General features: G+C 44.7%; 1 protein-coding gene across 9 annotated transcripts in view; it reads left to right on the forward strand.

Moving 5' to 3' along the window:
• Positions 1-26,639, forward strand: part of LOC147007581 (putative sperm motility kinase W) — a 59,931-nt gene that overhangs the window by 22,973 nt on the left and 10,319 nt on the right. For 7 of the 9 annotated variants that reach the window (XM_085866837.1, XM_085866841.1, XM_085866843.1 and 4 more), the window contains 10 exons: positions 7,313-7,463; positions 7,650-7,736; positions 11,038-11,076; positions 11,414-11,462; positions 15,712-15,777; positions 17,090-17,160; positions 17,299-17,355; positions 19,368-19,604; positions 22,598-22,720; positions 22,915-22,972. In XM_085866837.1, coding sequence (XP_085722963.1) covers positions 7,335-7,463; positions 7,650-7,736; positions 11,038-11,076; positions 11,414-11,462; positions 15,712-15,777; positions 17,090-17,160; positions 17,299-17,355; positions 19,368-19,604; positions 22,598-22,720; positions 22,915-22,972 — 916 coding nt within the window. In that variant the 5' untranslated portion in view covers positions 7,313-7,334. Of the gene's footprint in view, positions 1-7,312; positions 7,464-7,649; positions 7,737-11,037; positions 11,077-11,109; positions 11,309-11,413; positions 11,463-15,711; positions 15,778-17,089; positions 17,161-17,298; positions 17,356-19,367; positions 19,605-22,597; positions 22,721-22,914; positions 22,973-26,639 lie in introns of those variants that run through there. The other 2 variants (XM_085866844.1, XM_085866845.1) reach the window with 2 other exon arrangements.

Consider the following 26,639-nt stretch of genomic DNA (forward strand, 5'->3'; position numbering starts at 1 on the left):
AAACACGCAAACAAAAATTATCTCCTTGTCAGCTGAAAAATAAACAAACATTGTTGACAAACATTACTTAACAATTCAATGAAGATTAAATTAGCTCAAAACTCATTGTTTTCACCAATACAGTTCCGGGTATTATGAAAATTACAATGTGATCAAGCTTTCGTTACCTCCAATCACAGAGTCACTGCACAACATACACCCATTCACTGTGGCTTCTGGAGTGATACGGACAGTAAACTGACTCAATTTAAATAAATCTGTCACTCGTGGCAACTTGAGGCGAATACTTCACGTGTTGCCAAACTTGGCAAACTTGACGCCCGAAGTCACCTACAGCCTAACTTTAATAGACGCCACACCACCGCACCATCATGCGCAAAACCACTGCCAAGGCGCAATGATCTTCGTGAGGGACTGGATACGAAGCGTGAAAAAACCAAACCCGACATGTCGACTTACCGTGCAGGAATGAATGCCGACACCGAGATAGAGATGTGCACTTGACTGCAGTCGCACGGGAGAAATGGGGCCTGAATCAGCACGGCAAAGAACTCATCCAATCTAAACTAATCCAAACTAACATTACCGAACCTGAACTGACCTGACCTCTCATGGAATGCCAAAGCACTCGTTTTGAGCACAAATTCGATTTTAAAAATGGATTAGCATCAGCGACACACCTCGACTGATGCTTATGGCTTCGCGCTTTCCTATTGGTTCCTTGTATTTCTGGTACAGTGTGGAACGAAGCGCGAAGATGACGTAGACGAAGAACTGGTGTGGGACTTAGTTTTTTTTTTGTACTTGGGACCCGCTCCCTTTCGTGAAGCGTGATGATTCACCTCACGTCAAGGGGGGGGGGGGTTCATGACACCGTGGGCCCCCTCGCTGTGCCACTGATATTACCCCAGCCAAATGCAGTTTTTACAGCAGTTGTGGTAATTACCCCGAGTTTGGGAACCCCTGCGAGTCCAAAGGCTTCACAAAAAGTAACACTCTCCAGTAACATGACGTTAAACTTCCAATATGGATTGCCATGTTACTGCAGAGCAAGCTTAAAGGAGAATGTTGTAACCAGATGATCAGAGAAAAGAGAAGGCACGATATCAGATTTTAATATCTAATCAAACATTGTCGCATTGACATAAATTCTGTCTGACCGAGCCAGAGTGTGTCTCTGGGACACACATCTTAACCAAGTTAACTGACGTTGTCTGGGGTGTTGGATACGCCAAACATCCACGAGTCCCACAGTTTTTATAATTTTTCCCAAAGTTTTGACAGATTTTGGATGTGGCTCCACACTGTTTCTGTCTAAAGCAGGATCAAGGGAACAGTTGAAGTCACCACTCAGTATAAAGGAACAGTTCAAGTCAATTGTGCTGAGAAAGTCTCAAGTTTAAGGAAGAAGTTACACTTTTCAGCATTCTCATTGGGGGCAGAGATGTTTATAAAAAATAAAGATTTGATTGTTGGCGATGAACTGAAGACAAGCCAGACGTCCAGGAATTATTTCATTATCATGAACTTGCGAGAGCGTTAATGAAGGAGAGACAAAGAAAGGAATCCTGGCAATGAAGGAATTGATATCACTGAAGAACCACTGACCCTTCATGAGCCTTCTCCATTGGGCTTGCACAGTCAGATCTCCATGCGTCTCTTGCAATAACAAGACGTCCAGGTGTAAACGCCGTGTCAGATCTTTTACCTGAACTTTGCGTTCTAAACTCGCACCACCATTAATGTTTCGACTTCGAAATTAACATTCATGTGTTTAGAAATGGAAAGAAGAAAAACAAATAAATAAGAGAAACACACCATGAGGACCTGACTTGAGAAGGTCCTGTCGAGCTTTCTGGATCATGTTTTTAACCTGTGTTTCTGAGCCTCCGTGAAGTTTCGGGTGACAAGGTTACGCACAATTTCTTTCAATTTCGTAATGAACACCGGAAGATCAGGGAAATGATCTTTCAGATCAATATTTCTCTTACGATAAGAATCCCTCAAGAAGTCCCGAAGCTCGTCATCCGAAGGTCTGATTTCAGCCTTGAGGATCTGAGAGGACTCATCTTGACCTTCACCATCAGATTCCTCACATGGGGAATCCATAGGTGTTTCAGTTTCATTGTGAGCATCACGTGATTGTTCGGTTTCAATGAAGGAATCTTCTTCGGCCCCTTATATATCAGAGTTACGTTTGGGGATTCTTGGGAATGTAAGAGATTCCCCAAGCTTGTCCGTGACACGGCCACGGGGCTCGGGTCATGAGTGTCACTCTCCTTTGGAGGATTTAAACTCTCCTCCATTGTTTCCTCGGTGTCCTTATTTGTCTCATTAATTGTTTTTTTAGAGAGAGTCTGAAAAAGTTTATCCTGCTCCTGTGACTGTTGGATATGGGATCAGTCTCCATAAGGAACGTCCTTGTACGAGAGGACTCTTTCTGTGGGGTTGGAAACACTCATTGGGATTGGCAAGTTTGATATGATTGTTTCATTGATAATGTTTGTACAAACGGATGTTTCTGGATTACTTTATTCTTCCAGAAAGGGAAATCTGTTATTAAATGGAATTCCATAAATTATATTTTCACTGATTTCTCTTTCACCAGAAGGTGACACATGTGGTGCAAGGAGTTTTCCGTTTATCAGCTTTTGAGACGGTAATGAACCAATCACCGACACTGTCCATTCGCTCATTGGGAGGGGGCGTGTCCACTCGTTCAGTTAATTTATCTTGTACGTCATTGGGAGGGGGCGTGTCCACTCGTTCAGTTAATTTATCTTGTACGTCATTGGGAGGGGGCGTGTCCACTCGTTCAGTTAATTTATCTTGTACGTCATTGGGAGGGGGCGTGTCCACTTGTTCAGCCGGTTTATCCTGTTCGTTCATTGAAAGGGAAACGTAAACATTAATATGTGAGTCGTTGTTGCTGGAAAGCTGCGTTTTTCGAAGAGGGCAAAACTATTTCACGTGTCCCACTGAACCACAACCAAAGCACTTTCGGGAGTCAGTGTTCACATCTACTTGGTCGTCACGACTATTTACAGTGAACTTTAAAATGACGTTCAGAGAGGGATAATTGTTGTTGAGTACCATAAATACTTGTCTCCGGAAAACCATCACGTGACTGGCACGTGCGTCTTTGCAGCCCAAAAGGAGCATTATTGTTGTGGGGCCGGGTCTCGGTGGCGAGCACGACCACAAGATGGAGCAGTGGAGTCGGCTCCTCTGAGCACCCAGAATTTATAGGTCGTCACCCCGGATAACTCCGGAGCCGACGGGTCAATTAAAGGACCCGTGGTCGCCAATACTTCGACCGCATGGGGTCGCATGGTTCATTGGCAACTTCAATATACCGAAATACCCACGCAGTCCAAGTCCAGGGTAACCACACCCTCGGCAGGCCTCGAGCGGAACGAGTCGTAACCGTGCGAAACCCGAGTGTATGGTTATCGAGGTCTGTCGGTCCAAATGCACAATTACGGCAGCAACGGCCTTCCTCATCCCCAATACGCACCGTGGCAAACCAGTGGTAGAAAGAGACAAGGACGCGCTGGGAGATTCAACAGAAGGGGAATTTATTTTACAATAATCGAGGAGGGGATGCACACAAAGAGCAGAGTTATCATGACTATAAGAAATGCTAAGTACAATGGAAAAAGAAAGCACTTTCACAGTTGTTACTCGAGAACATTGTACTTTACAGCACTTCTTCAAAAGACGGTCCCCTGTGCCAGTGCGCATGCGCAGCCTGAGCCAGAACCAGAGATGTTGTGTGCTGTTCAATACTTGTTTGATTATTGTCGTTCCACGCCAATAAAGTGGTCGAACAAATTGAACTCTGTTCTTCTTTAGTTACTTTTGACGGGGCCCAAGGACACACACTCGCACACACAAATGCCCAGAAAGAGATGGAACTCGAGGTCTTTATTGCCCCGTCAGCTCGGAGGGAAGATGGGCTGAGGGAAGAGAAGCAAGCTTGGACCTGTCCACCTTGTGTGGTTCTCGACGATCTTGGGGTAACGGGACTCGAACCCGCAACACGAGGCCAGTCCAAGCATCAGGTGCGGAGGGTAGCGTCGGGTGTTGGCACGCTCCTCCGGCTCGCAGTCAGGCGACACGAGATGATCTCCCGAGTTAAGATGGTCGACCGCCTGCAGCAATGCGCCAGATGAGACGCCTCGGATCCGCGCGATGCAGTCAGCCGCAGACCCGGACAGAGACGCACACTCAAGCAGACTGGACGCAATTCAATGGCCTTTGTCGCTTTTCTTTTGGGGCCGTCTGCACCCGTGGCCTGCTCCCTTTGGGTCGATGGTGTGTCGCGGTTCCGCCTTCTTGCCAAAGACCGCCCCGACTCTGGTCTGCTCGTCGCCCATTGGGCGGAAAATGATGCATACCCTTATTTGGCGTGCAGCCAAAGCGAAACGCTTTTGCCCATATACTGTGCGAAATCCACACCGAAACGCACACCGCCTGGCGGCCTGGGGCATGGAATTCCAGACATGCCCACATCCCGGGCACCTCGCAAAGAGCGCTGACAATGCTAAGGGCAGAGGGTTGTCGTTGTCGTTGTTGATGTAAAATGTAAAAAATCATGTCTATAAAACAACCCACAGCGCACGTACAAAATTCCTGTGAGACACAGGGGATGGATTTGAACTAGAAATACACACTTTCCGATATAACTGAGGTACAAGGACTCTGGCTGTTGTGTGCAGCAAGCTTCCAAATTCGTAACATTATTCGGGGGGACACGCAGTGTCCACAGCGCTGCAGCGCTCTCAGGATTTCAGAACTGCACAGGAATGGCGGAACATTTGAGATAACCACGTTCTGAGTAGGAGTATCTCCAGAGTCGAGGGACAGGCCTTGTTGAACGATGACAGCAACGTGGTCTTTGTCGGACACAAACACGATAACTCGTTTATTCATCCGCGACGCGACACGTACCTCACCAAACCCTATTATGTTCCCGATCGCGAGAACAATCGCTTCCACCGAAACCCCCTCCGGTGGGAAGCTTGCGACGCCATTCTTGCGCGATAACCGTTCGAACGTGACATATCGCTGCGAGCGAGCAGCCGCCATGTTTCAACACACCACGCTCCACATCTTCCTCACTCAGGAGAAGGAAGTTACCAATACATTCCAACCTTTCTCGAACTTTGGGAAAGGGAAAGCAAACTGAACAAAATAAGGAAAGAAAAGCGAAATAAAAAAGGAAAATGAAGGTTTCAAGGGAAAAGTTTTTGAATTTTGAAACGACGAACAGGGAACAGACGATACCCTGACTTGCGGTGTGACGTGCTCTATCTCTATCTCTATCTCTATCTCTATCTCTATCTCTATCTCTATCTCTATCTCTATCTCTATCTCTATCTCTATCTCTATCTCTATCTCTATCTCTATCTCTATCTCTATCTCTATCTCTATCTCTATCTCTATCTCTATCTTCTTCTCTCTCTTCTCTACACAGAGGGGAAACATAGGGTAACCTCACAAACAATAACACACGAACACAGAGGGGAAACACGGGAAAACCTCACAAACAATAACACACGAACTCAAAAGTGAAACACGGGGAAACCCACACGAACAATAACACACGAACACAGAGGGGAAACACGGGAAAACCTCACAAACAAAAACACACAAACACACAGGAACGAAATGGGGAGTGTGGAAACACAAATCAGCACAAGGGAGGACGAGACAAGAATCAGCCATGACAGTCACCTCCACACAACGTCCCAACGAGACAGACAGACGGAGTGATGGTTTATTAATATAATATTCATCAAGGACTGGGCCAGTTTCACCGTTCGACATTTTGAAACTGAAGATATTTCTGTGAAATTTGTGACCCTGTCCATCAGAAGGAAGTTCTTTCGGATATTCCTGATGGCCTCCTCTCTCTCACAGGTTTCTTCTTCTGTCTGGGTTGGAATTTCAGAGACCGAGTGACGTCAGAGTTTGCACATTGGAATTTTAGAGACTTGATGACGTCATAGTTTACACATTGGATTTTCAGACTTGGTGACGTCATACTTTACACATTGGCATTTGAGGGGCTCTCAATGTTCTGTGAGAGTTCATGGCCTTGTGATTATGATCCACCATCTCTCTGAACTTCACTTTCAATTCCACGAAGAAATTGTTTTTTATTTCATCAATAGCGGGACCACCTCGAGATTCCTCACAAATTGTTTCCCTCACTTGTGGAACACGAGGTCTCCTGTCACTGGAACGAGAGATACTGCTCTTAATTACACCGACATGGAACATAGTACGAGAGCCTTTCTGTGTTTCTTTTTCCCGCCGCTCCTTCTCATGGCTTTACTGAGCACCGGACCTGTGTTGGTAAAAAACAGACATGGCTTACTTGTTACAAGTTACCATCAGTACACACTGTACAGTGCAGTGTACAGTAGGTACTGTATTTACAGTTGTGAATCAATTCCTCTGACGTCACATTATTTTCCCCTGTCATTGGTTAGAACTTTGAAGTGCCGTCGTCTACAGATCACCAGAAATCTTTGCTCATGGGTGAAACTCTTCCACATGAACACGGAAATACCCTTTTTATTTTAAATAACAACAAATATGGAGATTTTCGTCGTCAGAAGCTCAAACCGTGGGACATTGGGGTGTTATTCACTTATTACGTTGTGCGGATTCGTTTCTTCCCTCATTTCACCCGGATGGAATTTTGATTTACGATATGACGTCATTACCGCGATTAACATTGTGGAAATTGTTCGCACAGCAGTTTATTTCATGACAGAGGAGGGAAATAACATAATACTCTCCATGGTGATGTAATTATTACCATGAGGAGTCGAGAATTTCGCTCCCACAGAATTAATGTGATTTCATTCCCTTGATTTCTCGACTTCCAGTTCAAAAATCCTCCATGAGCCCCGCCCCCACACCCCGTCTGGCTCCGCCCCCACACCCCGTCTGGCTCCGCCCCCACACCCCGTCTGGCCCCGCCCCCACACCCCGTCTGGCTCCGCCCCCACACCCCGTCTGGCCCCGCCCCCACATCCCGTCTCGCCCACACCCCGTCTGGCTCCGCCCCCACACCCCGTCTGGCCCCGCCCCCACACCCCGTCTCGCCCCGCCCCCACACCCCGTCTCGCCCCGCCCCAGAACCGTTATTTCATTTTAAACGGCCAATGATGACGAACAATGAAGGGCGCGTTCCCATTCGCTCCCAGGGAATGACGTCACTTTGTATTTGTTTGTTTCACTCGAGTGAAGACCTTCGTCATGATAAGACGTTCCCAACGTTCTCTCTTTTTTCCAGTCTCCTGAAGTACATTTTCACCATGAGACGGATTCAGGTTTTACCGAAGGAGAATAGAAATCATCAATCTCGATTTTACGAGAACGATCCGGATAATCATGACGTGAATGTTTGGAGACGGGACGAGGGTTCTCCCAAGGAGATGCCCAAGGTGAACCATATGTTCCATTTCCTGTTGATTCTCTTCCCCAGGTGTTCATGTTCACCTTGTGTACAACCCCCAGGTTCATCCTCCACACGGACAGAATGTGAAACATTATTTTTATATTTTATTGTTTCCTTCCCTCTTCTAGAAAGTCCTCTCGGAGTGGAATGAGGTTTCTATGTTTTCTTACAGATTCCGAACCTGGAAATTATACAAAAACTGGGAGCAGGAGCCTTCGGGACTGTATATAAAGGGACACACCTGGAATCTGGGAAACAGGTAAGAATGTGAGCGGTTTGTTCGGTGTCACTCATTCGTTCGTTCCTCGGTGTAATTCATTCGTTCCTTGGTGTAATTCATTCGTTCCTCGGTGAAATTCATTCGTTCCTCGGTGTAATTCATTCCTTCCTCGGTGTAATTCATTCGAAGGACTGACTGGACATGAGGTCGAGATACAAGGAGTCGTCAACCAACCAATGTCTCTCAGAGTCTCGACGTTTATTGGTGTAAATTCACATGCAAAGATCAAATGAACAGAACAAACATTGAATTGTAAATATTCGGATATTTATTGATGAAACATATTTACAAATGATCACGTGTTGTAATTTTGTTGAGTTTTGATTGTCCAAGATATCTTTCAATCAGTCAATCTACGTCACAATGGAATGAACAAAGCTGGACAACCACGGTGTGTTCAGTTCCCAAGCAGCTTGCTTGCGCTTGCCAAGCCTGCCGTTCCATACCGACGGTTTTGAGTGGAGTGCTTTCTTGAGTGCTTCAAGTTCCGTCCACAGAATGAGAAAATCATGTTTGGTTTAATAAATAAATACGGCTCCACTTAACACTTAATCGTTTTTTTCTTGAATAAATATCTTGAAACGGATATTTTAACGTTTTTTTTAATGTATTTTTATTCTAATTGGCCCTGCTCCCCAAAAAACGATGATGTGATGACGTCATACATGATCCGCCACGTCATCTCGAGGATACTTTTGCTGCGGGACCGACATTTACATGCGGCGTTCATATGCTCTGAACTGTGAAAAAGCACTGAGAAGGGCAGCACGATGTATTGTTGTTGGTTGGAGCAAAACTACCAAAGATGGTGTGAGGATCCGTGTTTGACCAAAAGATTCAACTGAAAGAAGAATTTGAACATCGAGGTGAAACTGAGCAGAGGAACTTGGCATGGCCAGACTGGTTGAAGTGGAATTTGCAGCACCCAGTTTGAAGATGATACGTTCCACTCCGTCCTGTATTCCCAGTTTGGGAAGAGTAAATTGAAGACATTGAAAGCCGACACGATCCCCACGAAGATTAGAGATAATCCTCATCTGATGGAAAATAAGAAAATGGACAGAACAGCGGGGGAAAGGGGCCATTCAAAAATTACAGAGCGCATGGGGAGAGGGGGGAGCACGTCCAAGTGTTACGAAGTGGGAGGGTGTTCGAGGTGTACGTCCAAGTGTTACCGGGGGTGTGAGGGTGTATGTCCAAATGTTACGGAGTGGGAGGGTGTTGGGGGTGTATGTCCGAGTGTTACGGAGTTGCAGGGTGTTCGGGGTGTATGTCCGAGTGTTACGGAGATGCACTGTACATCCTGACACGACAATTTTTTTTTGAAATTTTTTTTCCAGCGATCCTTCACCATTGGCAGATGGGGCCAAAAATGATATATAGCAAAATATGTCAAAACGTTGTGAATGGATTGTGACAAAACTTGGTGAATGAGTTGGTTGGGTGACGAGAAGAAGCCGATTCGATTTTGATTCATGACCGGATCCAAATCTGTCCTATCAGTGGGATACAACACGTGAACTGTTCAGCCTGGCGGAGGAATGCGCTCCCCCGGGTGCAGTTCTGGTTATCCTGGAACGGCCTCCGTATCGAGATTATATGAAGAAAGAATGCTCCAGGCAGCTTACCAACACTCAGAGGTTTTAAAAACTTTTAACTTTATTTTAAAACCCTCCAAGTGTGACGGTAAAAATCGTGCTTTCTTCACACACAACCACCGTTCCACCAGACTAGGAGGAGCCATCCTCTATGCTCCTCCCAGCAGAGATGAGCAACACATGAGCAGAGTGTAAATGTGCATGAAGCAAAACATGAATATGCATGAGGAAAAACATGGGCGGAGCATAAATGTGCATTTTTCATCCAAACTTTGTGACATCACATTGGTAACCACAATCACATCAGAGAAGTGTTTCATCAAAATTCCACGACACTCGACTCAACATTCCACGAAAGCAGAGTACGAATCGATGGTTGCAAGAAAGATTACATCAACTCGAGCATGTTTGAGTGTGCAAGAGTAAACTTCTTATTGATGGAACACACACTGATTGAAACTAAACACCATCAATGAAACAATGAAAGGATTATATCATCTGATCCAATTCATCGTAACATACGGTGGACATTTACAATCAGTGTATATCAATAGAGACCAACATTGTGCTCGTTTCCTGCTTTTTCATGCTCTGTTAAAAGGTTAGAACATGAGACAAGTCTGACGACGACGATGGTTCACGAGCGGTATTTGACGATGTAGATTGTTTCAGAAGTCAAGGATGAGACAATGTGATAATGTTTGACCAAGTTTTAAAAATGATCAACATGATGTGGTACGAGTGACAGGATATAAGCTGCAAAATGTCGAAAACCCGGTTTCGTTCAACAACTTTCAAAATTTGACCTTTGCATCACCTTTAAAGGTCACAAAACAATGTTTTGGACATTAAAATAAGGAAACAGGATATGTGCAATAGCTTATTGGAGTTAGTTTGTTGAAGAAAGTCGAAAACCCGGTTCGATTCCCACAACTTTGAAAATTTGACCTTTGTAACCTTTTAAGGTCAAAGGTCAAGGATTATGACCTTTGGTGCAAAACTTCCTCTGGAACATTCCAGGAACAATATAACGTCATATAGGCTATATGGCATTTCACACTCCTCGGATTATCCATACTTTGATGAAATCAGCGTAAAAACAAACTTGAAGGGGGCGCCACGGGCAAGGTGTTCGAGATAGAGCAAAATGGTTTCAAGAATTTAGGTGGGGAATGACCTCAAGATTATGCATAAAAAATATTGTCATCCAAGCTCTCAAAGTTTGGGCGGTCGTATGATTTTTATGTCAAAATTTGAAATTTTCTAAGTTCGTGACCTTTTGACCTTGACCTTGGGACGAAAATGAAAAATCGAGCTTCGTGCTGCTATGCAGGTGCCATTGGGCGAACGAAATACCGAAACACCTGCCGGATTCGACAAACCCCCTTGGAGAAGATGCAAATTGAAATCGGCTACCCCCTAAAAACACGTTTTTTGGGTGTGGCTCCACCCATAATGAGCACACCACGCCCATTTTCAGGAAACGACAACAACATCATGATATAAACCTCCCACCAAAATTGTCAGGATCGGATTAAAACCCACGGAGCTATGCTCGGGACAGACAGACAGACAGACAGACAGACACACAACAATAACGAATATAGTGGTCACTCATTTTTTTCGTGAAAATATTTTTTTCGCGAAGCAATTATTCCATATGTTTGCTGTTCCTTCCCCAGGTTGCAGTGAAGTGCATGGAGAGAAAAAATTGGAAAATGGTGAGTTTCTGGGAATGTGGTGAATGTAGGACCATTTACATGGAACCCCACCGGCCATTGGGACTATACAGGCTGTTTGTGACGTTTAAACCCACACGTAATCATGTGAGAATGTACAGAGGTAACGGAAACGGCAGCAAAATGGTGGATGTTTCCGGGTCTCTGCCATGAAAGATCATCAGTTTCGATATTTGGGATTCCTGTTCCCCGAGGCTCATCAGCACCTCCTTCTGTAAATTTTTAACTGGTTCACTTACTTTATATGAGATAAATTAAATTATTGAATAAATGATTGCCTATTATTGACAAGTTTGATCCATTTGTTTTTGTTTTTCAGCTCTCTGATGAAGGGAGAATGTTACTGCAGGTTGATCATCCAAACATTGGTGAGTGTGTGCATTGCACCCTTTCCTTGAGCTTTTACATCAATTTTGGTGATGGCTCTGACTCGTGCAGTTTGTTCTCATTGTTTCTTAACACAGCACAGGTATTGCTGAGTCGTCGAGACTGGAAACCCAATGAATGACAGAGCAAATGTTCACACAGTTTGAGGAACCATTGACCCATAATCTATAATAATAAATGTCAGTGTGTGTCCGTAAGTTCGTCTACCTGTCTCCTCCATAATTCCAAAACCATGAAACCCAGCGGCCCCAAACTTTGCATGCACACAAAGGGATCTCGTAGGGAGAACATGAATGAAAATTGGGTGTTTGTGTAAATTTAAACACCCCTTTGAAGATAATTTATGGGGTAAATACTAAATATCACAAGAAAAATACAAAATAAGCCTTACAAAAATAGTGGTGCAAAAAAAACAAAAAAAAAACCCTTACACAAAAAAAACCATCTTGGTCAGCCCTCTGTCAGCTCACAAGAGTCTGAAGTCGCCATATTTTTTGTCCTGCTCAACAACGCCTCGACTTGGAATAGGCTGCAACAATTTGTAAATGGAAAGTTTGTTTTTTTTCACTTTCCTCTCACATTATATTGAATGCCTGATCATCAAACCTACAAATCAATGGACACATGGCAATGGTTGTGAACACCCAGAGATGCAAGTGTTCATCGCTTTATTTAATTTATGCACATGCCATTAGCTCGAGAATCTCTTTATCCCAACCGAATTTTAAAATTTAAACTTCTTTATTGATTTCAACAGCAGTTTTGATTGCAAATAAAGTGTTCACTTGTCCAATTCGGACATCGCTTGACATTCCAGTCGTCTCCGGACGCATGGTGATGACACAACCGATCGGCAATCGCTTGCTTTGTCAGCCATTACTCATCAACCATTTCGCTGGAGTGCTTGATTGAGTGCTTAAGCCACTTGGGGAGCACTCTGCAATACTTGTACTGTCACCGAATATATCGATCAACTTCAACACACTTGAGGGCTCATTCGTCTGCGTTTTGGCCGGGCATTTCCTCCGGCGGTGAGTCGGGTGGCGATTCATTCGCTGAAAATGTGCAACTTTATTTTACACCACATTTCCCCGATTTGTACCATCTTCTTTCATTATACGACCCTTCACTTCAGCAGAGATAAATACCTATAAAAACACTGTTTTGTTTTTAAAAGTTTCTTAAACTGTTTCGTTGCATTACTTGCTCGAGTGGTTTCGGCATTTAGTGAGCGCTCTTCAAGCTTTGATGGTGATCTGTCGGCTCGGTTCTGTTTGGGGACATTTCCGGAGTGAGGAAGCCAAAATAAATGAGATGATTACAATGAGTAAAAAATGTTTTTAGTTATTATCCAAAGCAGTGAATTTCCACATCACGATAGGAGAGCTGAGAGATACCCATGCTCTCACTGTTGGCTGTCTCGCCTGGGTTCAAATCACAGGTCAGGTAATTCATCAATGTGTGTGTACCGTCTCTCGGATGGACGTTAAACTGGACGACACATCCGCCATTATCCCTTCCTCTCCCCCTCCCCACCTTTCTCTCCCTCTCACTCCCCTCTCCCTCTCACTCCCCCTCTTCCTCGCTTTCCCCTCTCCCTCTCTCATCCCTCTTTCTGTCTCTCTTACCCTTCCCCACTCGCAACCTTCTCCACTCTCACCCCTCTCCCTGTTCCCCCCTCCTCCCCCTCTCTGTTAAGGAGACTGTTAAGGACTGCCTGTTAAGGTTTCAATTTAAAATAGCACACACACCATGTATCGTGCACAAATCAGAATAGGACTGAGCCGATCGGAGGGGTGCAAAGGTCGCTGCATGTGTGAGCATGCATGCGTTCTGGCAGACCTTTCACAAGTAGATAGTATGGATTTTCAATGCTCCCACCTGGTTTTATATGAAACCTGGTGGTTAAAAAGACGATGTTGCTGTTTGGGCACATTTTATCACCCTTCCCTGCCCCTCCCCTCATGTTTTCTTCTCTTCCCTGCCCCCATGACACCTTCCCTTCCCCTCACCCTGCCTTTCTTCCCCTCTCTTCACGCTGCCTTCTCTTCCCCTACCATCATGCTTACCTGGTCCCAAACCTCCTCCCCTCTCCACCCCTCCCCTGAACCTTGCATCTCCCGGCAGTTTCCCCTTGCTGTGTTCAGGTGCTGTTTTGGCGTATCCCATATTGATCAATTCTGGACTACCCCCTCCCCCCTTCTCCACAAGTCCCACTATCAAATGCATTTCGAGAAATCCCCTCATGCATATCTCCTCCCTCACCCCTCCCCACTTCATCCCCCTCCTCTTTCCCATCCAACTCGTCCCCCTCCCCCCCCACCCAGCCCCGGAGTGTTTTGTGACGTTTGGGGAGGCGTCCCTTCCCCAGCCCCCTTCCTTCCCCTCCCTCCCCTTCCTTTCCCTACTTTCCCCTCCCTCCACCCAGCTTCCTCCCTTCCCTTTCTCTCCCTCCCTCCTTTCTCCCTCCTTTCTCTCTCTCTCTCCCTCCTCCCTTCCCTTTCCCCATCTCTCCTCTATCTTTCTCTCCCCACCCTCCTCTTTCACCTCTCCCTCCCACCTTTCTTCCTCCTATCTCTCTCCCTCCTCCCTCCCCTTTCCTCGTCTCTCTCCTCTCTCTTTCTCTCCCTCCTCTTTCTTTCTCTCCCTCCTCCATCCCCTCCCTCCCATCTCTCCTTACCCCCTCCCACTTGATCTCCCCGTCAGCAACATGACGGGTTGTATTTGTTGGTATCTATCTATAATTCCTGCAGTGTGTGTGTGTGTGTGCGTGTGTGTGTGTGTCTGTCTACGACCGCCGTTTCTCGACGACCGCCGGTCCGATCTGATTGAAACTTGCCAGGAACCTTTTCGAGGTTTGATATCGATTGGACGAGCGGTTCCCAAGTTACGGCCATTTTACTGCTTTTTCAGTGTTGAAAAGGTGTATATATGGCAGCTGAAGGTGTCGTTCCACCTCCTCACCTTATCATGCCAATTTTTTCCCAAATTATTAATAACCGGACGATCACTGGTCCGATCAGATTGAAACTTGCCAGGTATATTGACAGGGACCCGCTGATGTGCCTTTTCAAGGTTTGATATCAATCGGACAAGCGGTTCCCAAGTTACGGCCATTTATCTGTCGACCAATGACAAGACACGGTGCTATGACATCACGAATGACGTCACGATTAATGTTTTTATTTATTTATTATTTTATTTTATTTGCACGATTGACGGTCCGATCTGATTGAAACTTGCCAGGAATATTGCTGGGGACCCGCGGATGTGCATTTTCGAGGTTTGATATTAATCGGACGAGCGGTTCCAAAGTTACGGCCATTTATCTGTCGACCAATATCTGCGAGAGAGGGGGATGGGAGAGGGGCGATGAGAGTGGGGGCGAGAGAGGAGGGGGGAGAGAGGAAGGGCGAGACTAGGGAGGATAAAGGGGGGCAAGAGAGGGGGAGAGAGAGAGGTGAGAGAGGAGGTGGGAGAGAGGAGGGGTGAGACTCGGAGTGAGAGAGGGGGGAGAGAGAGGGGGGAGAGGGGGAGAGGGGGGAGAGAGAGAGGAGGAGTGAGAGGAAGGGCGAGACGAGGGGTGAGAGAGGGGGAGAGAGAGAGTAGGAGAGAGAGGAGGGGCGAGACTAGGGGTGAGAGAGGGGGGAGAGAGAGAGGGGAATAGAAGAGGGGTGAGACTAAGGGCAAGAGAGGGGAAGAGAGGGGGCAAGAGAGGGGGAGAGAGAGAGGGGCAAGAGAGGAAGGGGGAGAGAGGAGGGGCCAGACTAGCGTGAGAGAGGGGGAGAGGGGGTGAATAGAGGGGGTGAATAGAGGAGGGGTGAGACGAGGGGGGTGAGAGAGGGGGGCAAGAGAGGGGGTGAGAGAGGGGGGGCAAGAGTAGGGAGGGAGAGAGGGGGTGAGAGAGAGTGGGCGTCACAATTCAAGAGAGGGTGAGAGTGGGGGCGAGAGAGAGGCGCGTCACAATTCTTCTTCATTTCATATGATGTCACAATTGACGCTGGGGACCTGAATATGTTTCCCAGGTGTTTCCCAAGTTATGGCCATTTATGATACGGTTGGTCCGATCGAATTGAAATAATGCCCCAATCCAGTCATCGTTTACGCACCGACGGGCCCAGACTAGTTAAATAAACGACACCAAGGGTAACATGGATCAACTAAGTCTCGTGTTCTGATGACCTGTTTCAACATTGTTTTCATTTGTTCCATCCCGCTGTCCCTGTGCAGTGAAAGTGTTTCGTTTTCAAGTTTTGAGTGACTGCGCAGCCTTAACAATGGAGTTTGTTGATGGGGGTAAGGCCTTTTCAATTCTCCTTCTGTTATTTGATGATGTTTGTGTTCATTATCTCACACTTGAACATCGTAATCAATTTAAAATCTGTAATAATTACCCCGTGCACACAAATGGAAAAGCAGGGTGAAGCATTTGGTTCATGTCCATCCATCTGTCTGCCTCATCAGTTTATGATCATCATTTATGACGGAGGAACAACTCATTTGAATTTAACGTTTTATTTTGAACACGAATCTGAACATCAATGCGACGACAAGTCTGTCGTTTTGCCGGACTTTGGCTCTGAATTTGTTCCAATCACACATGTGGAGAGAGGAGTGAGATGATCTTTTTTTACTCTGCCGTCCTGCCTGGCACTCAAACAAAATTAAAAATCATTCCAAACAGGAAACTTAGTGTTTTTAAGGACATGATGAAGGACACAAACAAAAGGTCAACAAACTGATATAAGATGTCAAACAGGATGATGTAATCGATACTCGGTAAAATGGTGGTGTAATCCAGAATTAATCATTTTATAAACCTTCAAACCTCTCTGAACCTTTATTGGAATTGAATTGTACATTTGAACGCTGTGGAATGCAAATTGTCTTCATAATACTTCCAAGAACCTGCTCTATAAATATGATACATAGCATGAGGGCACGGCATGTGAGAGGTGCAGTATCGGGGGTGAAGAAGAGACCGTCACATGGCTGTGTCCGAAGCCGATTGATGCTGCATTCTATGGTGATCAATGAAGCCTCCATCTTCTAAACTGTGACTCAATGTCGTCTTATTTCAGTGTTTTCGTGTGATGTGTAAGACTGCTTCAGGAGTGTTAAACTTGCGGATTTTTAAACGATCTTTCAAATCATTATTTTATTAAAATTGAAGAAAAGACTTGAACACGACAGGGGATATCATGTTCTGTGAACTCACTCGTTTTTGGTTAGTTATTTCTGCACAATTGTATCTAAAGTTCACGGTATAAGTTTTTAGATGACACAAAGAAACTAGAACGACACTCTGTCGAGGACACACTGACGCCAGTCTGAATCGTTTCCAATTTGTTTCCCAATGATCGGCAGGATCCACATCCGGAACGAAACCAAAATTGAATCGGCTTGTTCTTGTCACCTCCCTAACTCATCCACGAAGTCTTGTCCGAATTCGTCCGTAACTTGTTGAGATATCGTTCTCTGTATTTGTTATTTCTCTCCTTATTATATCATTCAATGGTGAAGAATCACTTAATATATTATCACTTCACTTGTACATGCCTTGTATTTATTTGTTTCTGTGAAGTCTCATGATGAGTTTTGTTTGCAGAAACGCTCCATGATTTCGTCTCTCGAAATGGCCCTCTGTCTGAACAATTCGCGTGGCCGATAATGTACCAGGTGAGTGAATCGTGTTCACAAGTGTGATTCACACGTCCGGTTTGAAATGTTCTATTGAACAGAAAACAAGATAATTGTGAACGAGTTTGATCTTTAATTTCAAAAGGAATCTCATCACGTGCTTTTGATCTTTTCCAGACTGTTTCTGCACTCGCACACATCCATGATCAGAACATTGTTCATTCTGACATAAAGGTAAGAATCCAGACACCGAGATGTTTTTTTCTCGGTTCATTTCATGATTGTATTTTCATCACATAATTCACGGATTTTTTTTCTCAAATCTCTCATTCCTACACACACAGAAATTCACAAAACTTTCATTCATATGTTGAACATACAGACGTTACTTTTAACAACAGCAACATCTGGAAGTTCACAATTCAGCAATATCACCTGAACATTAAAATTTCATTTTCATTCATCTTTGCTGATTGAGTGGAAAATTTTCACTCGTAATATAAACATTGTATTTGGTGGTGCTGCGTTTCAACAGGAATTCATTAAATAAACTCCTATATTCTTTGGGGCTGGAAGGGTGCCCTCGAGATACCGACACTTAGCTTCTGAGTCATCTCGCCTGGGTTTGAATTCTGACCCAGGTATAAACTCTCATCATGGAGTTTCACAAGCATGGTGATTCATCATTGTACATGCCATCCCTCAGATGCATGTGAAACTGGGGTTCTCGTCTGCTGCCATTAGTTGGTGGACGTAAAAGATCCTATGGTTTCCTTCAGGGAGAGTGGGCGATTCCTTGAGGAATATGGTGCATTGTTCATCCACCCAGATCCACTTCTGCAAATCTTGCCAATTCTGAGTGTTCATCACATGTTGATCGATCATTTCAAAATTCGAGTTTTGATTCGATGGATTTTATGACTTGAAGTATTCAGGGGATCAGGAATGAAACTTCCTGTAGTCATGTTATTTGGAAGTGAAAATGATCATATTTCACATGAAAATTCACCAATTCTCTGAATGTATTTTTACATTTGTTGATAAAAACATGCGGAGACGTCTGCTTTCCTCTCCACTACTTTAGAACTTGCAATTTTAACCTGGAGACATGGCACAGTCCTGCAAATGATTCAATGACACCATATATTTCACTCTCTGGTATGACGAGTTCGGGAAATTGAGCATGTTTTCTGGGTCGATTTGAAAAGCTCGAGGAACGTTTTGAACATTAAGTGTGTTGATATTGAATGAAAATCTGACACCACAGTGAAGTAGCATGGTATGTACATTCAAGTTTATGAGGATCATTTTAAACCATGCAGCTGTCGGTGAGATACCCTGTAAATCCACCTCCTTTCATATACAGCACAAGGCTGCAGGGCAGCATCATGACTGAGGGAATGGCTGTGCCACTGATTGAATCCCTCCCCTCTGAAGGTTGGGGCAGGAATTTGGAATTTGTTCCGGGTGCAGCGATAGCTCAACGACACTTTGTGAAGGACAATGTGGGTCTTTAATTTCCACCAACGAAGACCGACAGATGAGATTGATGTTTAATGACCATCCAAAGGACGGCACAAACATTGATGAATCACTCTGCCAGTGAAACACTGGGATGACATTTGAAAGCTCGGTCAGGATTCAAACCCAGGCTCAGCAATGTAGAGGCGAGTGTGCGTACCTCAAGGCCATCCTGTCGGCTTGTAATTCCAACTGGGTAATATTTCCTTTTATCCTTCATCGGATAGATCTTGAACTCAAACAAGTTTCAGAATGGTGATTTTTTTTTTGAAAGTGTCATGTTCACAGCAATTTGGACAGTAATCTGCACAAACTTATTAAATTAAAGAACTGACAACATAGCTCAGAGGTAACAATATATCCAATTGATCTGACATCCAGGCAGCTTTGATCGTGGATCCACGTTCACACTATCAACCCAATTCTCTGCCAGGAGTGTGACATCACCGAGGTGTTGTGATTTAAGAGGAGAACTCAACCGAGCTGCACCATCTGCCAACTCTTACTTGTAGATGCGAAAGATGCCACACAACCTTTTGAAAAGAGTTGGATAAATTCCAATTTTCTGACATGGTTTTGGCCGGCTTCAGCAACATTCAGTGAAAGAGAATCTCTGGGTTATGTCTATTTGTGGTTGGTTATGTCTTCATCTTTCTGGTATGATTTTTACGAATTGATATCATACCACTTTAACAAAGCCATCTCTGTTTTTATCCTCTCTCCAGCTCCAAAACCTACTTTGTAACTCATCGGGAGTACTTAAAGTGGCTGATTTCGGTCTTGCCAGATGTTTTGTCCCGGGTCAGCGGCTTGAAGGCAAAATAGGGACACTATCTTTGATGGCTCCAGAGATCCTAAGAGGGAGAAATTATGAAGGTCCTCCCATTGACGTGTGGGCCGCTGGAGTCATGCTGCACTATATGTTCACGAAAAAATATCCCTTTTCCAAGAAGGAGTTACGAGTGAGCATTTTTACATTTCCTCTCATCATCATTTTAATCATTACCATCATGAATGTTGTATCTTAAATTATTGTTATATTTGTTGGTTTTGACCTCTCCCCTTCTCTTCCTCAAAACTCCTCTGAAACATCTCCCCTCCCTCACCTCCCTTGATTTATTTTCACTTATCCATCCAAACCCTTTCTTCCGTTCAGTAATTTTTATTTTCTTCAATGATACATCTCTGCACCCCCTTCCCCTCCCTTCCCCCCTCTCCTTCATTTGCAAAAAGAGCTTCTGTTCATTTTCCAGAAACATTTTTCTGACATTGACATTGATTGGAAATGTAAATGATCCCCAAAACTCTCCAATGGTGGTTCAAAATAAAAAAGACGACACAGAAATTACAACCACGCTGGCTGCACACCACACCTCCCCACCTCCCAAATGTCACCGACCCATTTTCTTCCTCCTTTATGTTGTTACGGAGATGGGTCGGAAAACTTTGAAAGCCCAACGTGTCCATCAAAAGACCATGAACACCGTCTCCAACACTCAACTCCGGCTATATCTTTGTGCTCAGGGTTGGTTTACCGTACTTGTGAGATGAATGAAACAGATGGGGAACCGCGACTGTGACTGTGCAATGACTACTAATTGACCGAGCGAATGATTGTTATGTGCCACACCCTCGCGTGTATCAGACCAATTATTCACTTGGTCCAATCCCAGGAGCGCTATTTCAGATCAAACCCCAGCAGTAAAAAGTCAGGACACGATATCATGTCTTTCATTAACTTGTTACACAAGCAGAAAATTGGTGGGAGAAATGTTTTGGGAATTCAAATGGGGAAATAGTGGGAGACTTCAGGAAAGACAAGGCAAGCAAAATTCAGAAATTTAGAGGAACATGTGCACGACCTCTTATCCACTGTGTGATATACCCACCCTTCGATGCCTTAAACAATTACTTTGCACCTTTACGTGAAATGGATCCAGCCACCCAAGGAAAGGAAATAATGCAAGGAAAGGGGTGAGAAATGATGGTGAGGAAGAAGGAATGTGAGGTCTTTTACGCACCTCGACACACCTTCTGCAATCCTCTTTGAAGCTGTGGTGAACCTCTGCTCAGGGGTTCAGGTTCGCCTTCCGCACACTCCCTCCTGTACTATTTCCTCCAATCTATCAGGGTCCCGGTCAGGCGGGGGTGGCTGGATGTTCCCTCGATCAAACACGATGGACGGCATGGTTGGCAGGAAACTCGTGCGGTGTTTCGATCTCATGTGGTGGTCCCGTGTCAACAACAGGACGATGTGAATCTGCGCCAGGTTTGAAGTGTGTGTCAGTGGCTGGGTGAAAGCCATGGAAAGTATGGAAGATGGGAATGGAAGGTCAAAAAGGTCGGAAGAATGTAGAGACATGAAAGTTGGAAAAGTCGAAACATGAAGAAGTGTTATGTCAGGAAATGTTTTCTTTCAAGTGTGGAAGAGGGTCGGTGAGAGAAAAGCTGTACAACGCTGTACCCAAAATTCTCTCTCTGTGCTTTGTGCATTCCTTCCTTTTTATTCCATTTCCCATCCCCTCCCTTACCCCCTCCCTTACTCCTCGGCTTCACAACTCTTCATTGGTGCAGGACTTGCGGGGGTGGTCAAGATCCTCCGAGATGGTCATTGGTCGATTCCTGTCTTTCGACCCAGTTATAGTGCCTGATTTGTGAAGCAAACATTACAGGCAATTTTTTCCAGGAAATTGGACGGGCGAGGAGATTTGTGCTCACCTGTCAGATTGGATGGATTGCTTCCATTTGGGGGAACTGGCACGTAGTCTAAATATTCCCTTCCTCACTCGAGCCGATTGTGCGGGATTCTCCACAATTTCTCCACGGAAGGAAGGATGTCGGGACATCGTGATGTGTCTTTGTTCACCTTTTGTGGGAAATGGTTCCAGATGAGTGTGTCAAAGAGGGAAAGAACACGAACTTGGTCTGACTCGCATTCGCTATGCACACCTATCCCCATTAACACGATATATCTTCATTGTGTTCAGAGAGGAAGAGGTTCCGGACAAAAGGTTTTGAGGCATTCAGCCTTCTCACGAGTGGAATCGGCTGTTGTGCCATTTGAAGAGAGGAAAAGGATGGAACGGGAGCAAATACCAGAGATAGACTTGACAAGGTGCCACCAGGTTTTAGAGGGAAACAAGTTTGAAAGTTCATTTTCGAGATTGGATACATGTTGTTTTCCAGCTCTCCTGAGGGTATACACACACTTGTTGTGGGCTTTGTGGATTGATCTGAGGTTGCATTCAGTCGGATTTGCCTTCCAGAAGGAGAATGCAAGTTGTTTTAAATAAAGCAACAGCCTCACCAGAGGATTCAGAGAAGCACGAGCGGGAGGATGGTAAGATAAATGAAGACAAGATGGGATTAATCTGTGCATACGAGAGACAGCAGTTTTCTGTGGAAGAATTCCCAAGCTGAAATCATATCAGTGTTGGTGGATTGAGGAGACAAGTCCTGAAGTGTAAACAAATACATGAGAAGCTTGAATGAAAGGACTTCTTCAAGAGCATTGTTGAGAAAGTGGATGGGGGGGGGGGGCGTTCTTCCAGATGGTCCTTTCAGAGAGACATTGTGAGAGTGTGAGTTTTTTTTCAGGCTTGAAAGACGAGTTCCACGTGTTGGACCACCTTGTGATTTTATTCACATCTGCAGAGGGTGAAGAGGCTGCTGCTTGCCGATCTGTGGGATGAACCTGAACCCTTATCACCTTCCTTTTGATTAATTTCCTCAATTAAATTTTTTTTAATTTCCCCAATTTGTTCCCATCTGAGTGAAGCTTTTCTGGAGCCAAGATTTTTAAGAAAGAAAACATTAAATTTTTTCCTTTGAAAATAATCTTGGATATAATTTGAATGTGGCTTCTTGTGTCGTGCTTTTTTGTTGCTCAAGGTAAGTGTGACCGTTACCTCTGGATGTTGATCAATAATTTGGTACCTGTACCATCTCATTACAGAAAATCGAGTCACCCTTCGAAGAGTTAACGCCATACCATCCTCCAGCAATGCTGAGCAAATCATGTGTTTCCCTCTTATCGTCCATGATTTGTGAGAATGCAATAATGAGGATCTCCATGCAGGTCGGTGACCACAATGAGAGGCAGTTTTGGAGATTTTATTTTGAATCCACAACCGAGTTCTGCAGTACGGTCTGGGCCGCCGATCTTGTGTTGTGTTATTGTTCTGGTATTGTTGGGGGGTTGAGATGTAATGCAGTGTAATGCGGTGTATTTCTGTGATTCCGAAACTTTATTGCACAATGTTTTGTCTTCAGGAAATAATGCACCACCAATGGTTTGAGAATTTTCCAGGAACACCTTGGAGAAACAACGGTAAGTCATGCTCTCATTTGGTTTTTCGATGGATGCATATTTGGAAATACTAGCGGGCACTCCTGCCCTCCAAGCCAGAGTACCCTTCTCAGCCCACCTTGGGTGGGTAATGTACTGCGTCACAGTCTTGGAAAAAGCACTTTGTCATTCTTGTAAGAATTTTTTATTGATCACAACAAGTCATAAGATAAATGAACAGGATGTGTAACACCGGCTTCCACCAGAGGTGGCGCTATTTCCCCCACTATCCATTTTGGAGTTAATTTCGGTGACAGCCGTGTTTTCTCCATGACAACAGGAATCGGGAAACTCGGTCACAATTGAGAACTAATTTTCAGAAGTTGGTGCACGCATGATTTGATTATCATTTGATCCTTTCTGTGACTCTCTTAAAGCATGTACTTTCAAAGGTGGATTTTCTTTTCCATTCCAATTGTCATAAAGGTATCGTTTTATCACATTTTCCAAATATTTGGGAGAATTGACTTGCTGGAAGAGGAATCTCTTTGCAATAAATCTTGTTCACTGGGATACACACAACAAAGAAACACAAGAAACTTTTATGGAGAAGGAGGCAATTCTCTCCATCAAGCCTTCACAACATCTGCTCCACATCAATTTATTCAATCAAACAGTTTATCAACTTAACTTCACTTTCTTTTCAAGGCTCATAATTTTCTGGCTATTATAAGGGAGCAACCTCAACCAATGCAGGATATGGTTGTTCACTGGCCAAACGATGGGACTTCAATCTGTCCTCTCTTCACAGCTTGCTTTCTCAGTTTGGAAAGTTCATCTGATGAAGGGTAACTTTCATTTATTCCGTAAGGCTTGCAATAAATATGTATCCATCCTGGGCCAAGCTCGAAATCATGAAGTTACAAATCTCAAGGCTGAACTCTCAAGCTCATCTCCTTCCTCCAAGTCATGGTGGTGCTTTGTCAAGTCTTCTCTGGTGTTTGCTCCCCTTTTATCACCCCCCTCCACTCCCCCAATCACCTCAACTAGTGTAACTGCAGAAGCAAGGGCAGAATGTCCATACTCTGTCTTTGCCTCCAAACCTTGGGTCCCAAACCCATCCTGTTCTGTCCCTGTGGCACCCCGATATACCAACCCTCACTTTGACTTTGTACGCAACTCACCCGAGAAGGCAGAGAAAGTGCTCTCTGGCCTTGACCCTGCTTCGGCTTCGGGTCCAGATGACATCGGTGGCCATGTTCTCAAATCCTACAAATCTAGTGTTGCTTCCTTTCTATCTGCACTGTTCAGTCTTTCCTTCTCCTTTGGCACCTTCCCCTCTGCTTTAAGGTCAGCAAATGTCACTCCCATCTACAAGAAAGGGATAAAAACAGACCCGACCAACGATAGGCCAGTGAGCTTGTTTACAATTGCAAGCAAAGTCATGGAATCCATCATTATTGCTGTGGTCCAGTCCATCCTGCTTTCAAACAACTTGATCTCCAACCATCAGTTTGGATTCCGTCCTGGTCCCTCAACTCCGGATATGCTTCTTCTCCCATCTGAGCAGTACTTGGAGGTGCCAAATCTGTACTTCGGACCATCTCTCCGGACATTTCTCGGGCATTTGATACAGTCTGTCATTCTGCATTGTTTGCACAGCTCTTTGGCTTTGGTATCGGAGGCCGCCTTCCTTCCTGGACTCTTGACTTTCATGCAGTCAGTGGGTGGAAATCAATGAAACCCTCTCCAACCCTCTTCCAATGGAGGCTGAAGTTCCCCAAGGCAGTGTTTTGGGCACAGTTTTGTTCCTGCATAAATGACCTATCTGATATCCAACCATCTTTTCTTGCTCGTTTCAGTGTGTCCTCCCATCCTCCCATTCCTCTTGTTCTATTTATTTTCTGCCTTGATTTTTGTCCCACTCTTCAACCGACCTTGCTCTTGTGTGAGCCGACTCCTGTGCAGAAAAAAAGTAAAATCTCCATGAGATCCCTTTGTAATCTCCTTTATAATGTCTCAAGTCCTCTCTCCTTCATTCACTGTTCATAGCTTCGTCTATCGAGTCACAGAATCAATATTGTCATCGTACACTGACCCCTCTCTGAGGCAGTCAAGTCCTTCTTCAGATGTGGTGACCAAAAGTGCACATGATATTGTCGATGAGACCTCACTAAACTCCGATACAATGTTCAAACCACCTCTTTTGATTAATTGTAATTGAACCCCCTGTGAATACAAACAAGAACCCTATTTGCTCCACCAACTTGGCACTGCCAGTCTGCTTACCCCCGCCCCCATATCTATTACCACCCCCAGGTCCCTCTTCTCTACGACATGTTCCAAGATTGCCCCTTATCGCATGTAATCCACACTTTTATGATTCTTACCCATCCCCAGCCCTTCACATTTGTTACGTTAGCCCTTTGAACCCGAGCGGCCGTTTTACCAGCCGCTATTCAAACCTCCACATACCTGAACAGCCAGATTTTTCTCCAGGGAGCCCAGGGTGGGGAAGCCAAAAGTCCAAGGAGCTCAGGCTTCAAAGGGTGAAAATGAATCTGCCAATCTTTTGCTGAATGTGTGAAAACAATTTGACTTTTTAAAATCTCATCAGCTCCCTCTCTGCTCTCAACCTGACTTCAAAGCTTCATGTTATCTGCAAATTAATAATCCAACACCTAACACCACGGTACAAATCATCGATGTAAATGTTGAATAATAATGGTCCAAATACCGATCCCTGGGATACCGCACGACTTACATCCTGTCAGTCAGAACTATTTGATGGTTCCGATCACCATGGCGGCTTTCAATCCAGTCAGTCACCTGACGAACCACTCCGCAAGCCCTCACCTTACTATGTCTGACAACTTTCTTTGTGGTGCCTTATCAACTACCTTCTGAAAATCGATATCGACCACATCCATTACCCCTCTTTTATCCAATCAGAAACTGCTTCATGGAACCTGAATAAAAAATTAACATGACCTCCCTTTAATCCATGATGAATGACTGCATGCATATCGTTGAAATTTACCAAAATGTTTCGCGATCTGATCCCGAATTAACATCTCCAACATCTTTATGGAGTTAATTGAACAGCTCTGTTGTTCTCTGATTCGATGGTGTCTTTGTAAATAGTCAGAGGCTGTCAGTTATCTCTCAATCTGTTACACGCCAACCATAATCAATCTATTTCAAATTTGGTGTCCTCAAAGGTGTTGATAAACAGTATAGACGACGATGTCCCCGAGTCATTGCAAGACCTTAAAGGCACCTGGGATTCTGACCAACCAAGATCTTTCATTGGTCTGACCCTCACAGAGTTTCATAACTGCACAAGCCTGGTAGTCAAGGAGGTAAAAAACAGGATTAAAGTGTGGCTCGGAGATGAGAAAGTCGTTTGAAAGCTGCAGGTGTAAGGCCGACAAGGAAAAAGACCAAGGAAAGAGCCATTCCCACCAGTTTGTAATGAGAATCCAGCCCAATGACACAGCCCAAGGGCGGAGGCGAGGTCAGGATCTGGAATCCACAGACCCCCGATTTTTTCAGTGTTCACTCTCAATGACTCGTCCTTTACACTTCACTGCTCAACGCGATCACGAACACATTGTTGACATTTGACATCTTCCCCATGCTTCCTCCTTCCCACTTCCTGCCTGATTTTGGTTTTCTTTCAGCAAATGCCTGATTTACTTTCTCACTA

This window comes from Eptatretus burgeri, unplaced genomic scaffold (assembly GCF_056783735.1).
Source record: "Eptatretus burgeri isolate ZD-2024b unplaced genomic scaffold, Ebu_testis_v1 Ebu_testis_scaffold_93, whole genome shotgun sequence".
In the NCBI taxonomy this organism is placed as follows: Eukaryota; Metazoa; Chordata; class Myxini; order Myxiniformes; family Myxinidae; genus Eptatretus; species Eptatretus burgeri.